The sequence below is a fragment of the Equus quagga genome, chromosome 8, assembly GCF_021613505.1.
Source record: "Equus quagga isolate Etosha38 chromosome 8, UCLA_HA_Equagga_1.0, whole genome shotgun sequence".
NCBI classification, from domain to species: domain Eukaryota; kingdom Metazoa; phylum Chordata; class Mammalia; order Perissodactyla; family Equidae; genus Equus; species Equus quagga.
In genome coordinates, this window is record NC_060274.1 from 75,190,887 (window position 1) to 75,193,272 (window position 2,386).

The following is a 2,386-nucleotide window of genomic DNA, read 5'->3' on the forward strand; positions in this document are numbered from 1 at the left end:
TTACATAGTTTGTAAACCCAACATTACATTATTATTATTTTTGCTTAAACAAAAGATAATCTTTTAAAGAGATTTACATGATAAAAACAGATCTTTTGTTTTACTCATGTAGTTGCAATTTTCAGTGCTCTTCATTCCTTTCTTTTTTTTTTTAAGAAGAAAAATTTTATTTCAAACAGGTTCAGTGCTAGGTGTACTACAGCAAAGGTGGTTGTAACAGCACTTTTATTTCAAACCTGAACTGATGTACAAATTTGACACTGTTTAGCAGTGATCAGTTTCTGCTAAAATGTGGTTTAAATCCATCAATATGCTGATTTTGACAGTTATTGTAGACCCCATTATTTATTTTAGTAATAGAGGTAAAATTTTCATCACCAAAAAATGAGAATAACCTTGTAGTTTCTGTTAAGACAATGAGCTATGAAATATTACACCCTCACTTTATTAAGAGAAATGTGGACTTTGTCCAAATGTGTTACTAACTGGTATTCTTCAGTCATCAGCTACTGTTGCCTTGATGGTTACTCCTCTTCTTATCTGACCCCAACCAATTAAACACCAGTGTTTCTCAACTCTTTGGCTGAGGGCAATTTTTTCTCCTACTTCCGTGCATTCAGGATTAGTGAGAACCATTTTACCCAAGTCAGCCTTAACTGCACTCACTCTTCCTTCTGTTGACAAGGATCCTGTGTTCACCATAAGCACTTCATTCTTAGACAGCTTTCGCACCTTTGCTGCTTTTTTGTCTTCCTCTGTCCGTACACCAAGGAGCCGTCTAAGTAGGAAATAGGAAATTTCCAATTCTGTGAAGATCTCTGGTAAAGCTCCAACTGCACCAAGTACCTGCCCCACCATCCTATCAGCTCGGCACAAAGTGGGGTCACTTTTTGTTCCAACTCCAATAAGACCCCATGGAGCAGCATACTGAAGATCATTATGTTCTGCAAAAAGTGATACAATTTTGGAAAAGATTGGTTTACACATGAGTTTTCCTTCACTATCTTTGGAAACAATATCAGGTCTGACTTCTATCTCCTGGCCCACCTTTAAACTCCTTTTAAAATACTACCACCAGCCCTACCACCTTTAAGGTCATCAACCTCACAGCCAGGTTTGTTGACAGCAAAGTACCTAATAAAAATAAGTTGGGGTTCTGACGTAAAGTCTCTTAGAGGTACTGGAATTTTCTTTGCAATATACTCACAGACAACTTCAATATTATATTTCAGCTGTACAGAAATTGGAATAATAGGAGCTGCTTCTGCTACTGTACCTTGTACAAATGCAAGGATCTGTTCATACTGTTCTTTAGCCTGACTTTCTTTTACCAAATCAATTTTATTCTGTAGAATCAAAATATGTTTCAGCTTCATAATTTCTGTGGCAGCCAGGTGTTCAGAAGTCTGAGGTTGAGGTCAAGATTCATTACCAGCTATCAACCAAAGAGCTGCATCCATCACTGTTGCACCATTCAGCATAATAGCCATCAAAATATCATGGCCAGGACAGTCAACAAAGGAAACATGTCTGACAAGTCTAAAGTTCCCTCTGGTCCCTGGAATGTCTGAAGGAAATTCATCAGGTGTACTGCTTCCACAGGATCTGTAGCATTCTGGCCGAGGAGAACTTGCATCATTAAGTTTATAAATCTTGGCATTCACATATCCAAGCTTGATTGTAGTATTTCTTTCCCGTTCATTTTTGAACCTGACAGTGTGAACTCCAGAAATAGCTTTTACAACTGTAGATTTTCCATGAGCAACATGACCAATTGTACCTATGTTAATTGTGGCTTGTCTGCTGATAACTTTGTGAGAGAGAGGAGTCAACTTGGTAACATCCAAGTTGGCCAGACCCTGGCGAGAAAGATGCGGCTGCCCCACAGCCATTGCAACTTCGCCTCCCACCATCTTGCCCAGAAAAGCTCTTCATTCCTTTCATTCTTTCATTTCCTTTCATGCTTTTCCTACCATTTCCATCCATCTGGTATCTTCTTTCTTCTGCCTGAAGGGCCTCCTCTAACATGTCTTGCAGCACAGGTCTGCTGGTGATGAATTTTTTCAGCTTTTGTATGTCTGAGAACATCATTATTCACCTTCATTTTATAAGATTTTTGTTGGGTATGGAATTCTAGATTGACAGTTTTTTTCTTGTAATACTTTAAAGATGTTTCTCCACCGTTTTCTCACTTGCATTGTTTTTTATGAGAAATCTGCTGTCATCCTTATTTTTATTCCTCTCTCAATATAACATGTCCTTAAAGAGTTTCCCTTTTTCACTGGTTTTGAACAATTTGATTATGATGTGTCTTGGTATAGCTATCTTCATGTGTCTTGTGCTTTGGGTTCACTGAGCTTCTTGGACCTGTGGGTTTATAATGTCC

General features: G+C 38.2%; 1 protein-coding gene across 1 annotated transcript; it reads right to left on the minus strand.

The window, feature by feature from the left end:
• Window positions 1–476: 476 nt before the first annotated feature.
• LOC124244269 (eukaryotic translation initiation factor 2 subunit 3, Y-linked-like) lies at window positions 477–1,913 on the minus strand. Its single transcript, XM_046670771.1, is given in 2 exon segments — window positions 477–1,055; window positions 1,058–1,913. Coding segments are annotated over 2 exon segments (1,416 nt in total). The 3' UTR covers window positions 477–495.
• Window positions 1,914–2,386: the final 473 nt, after the last annotated feature.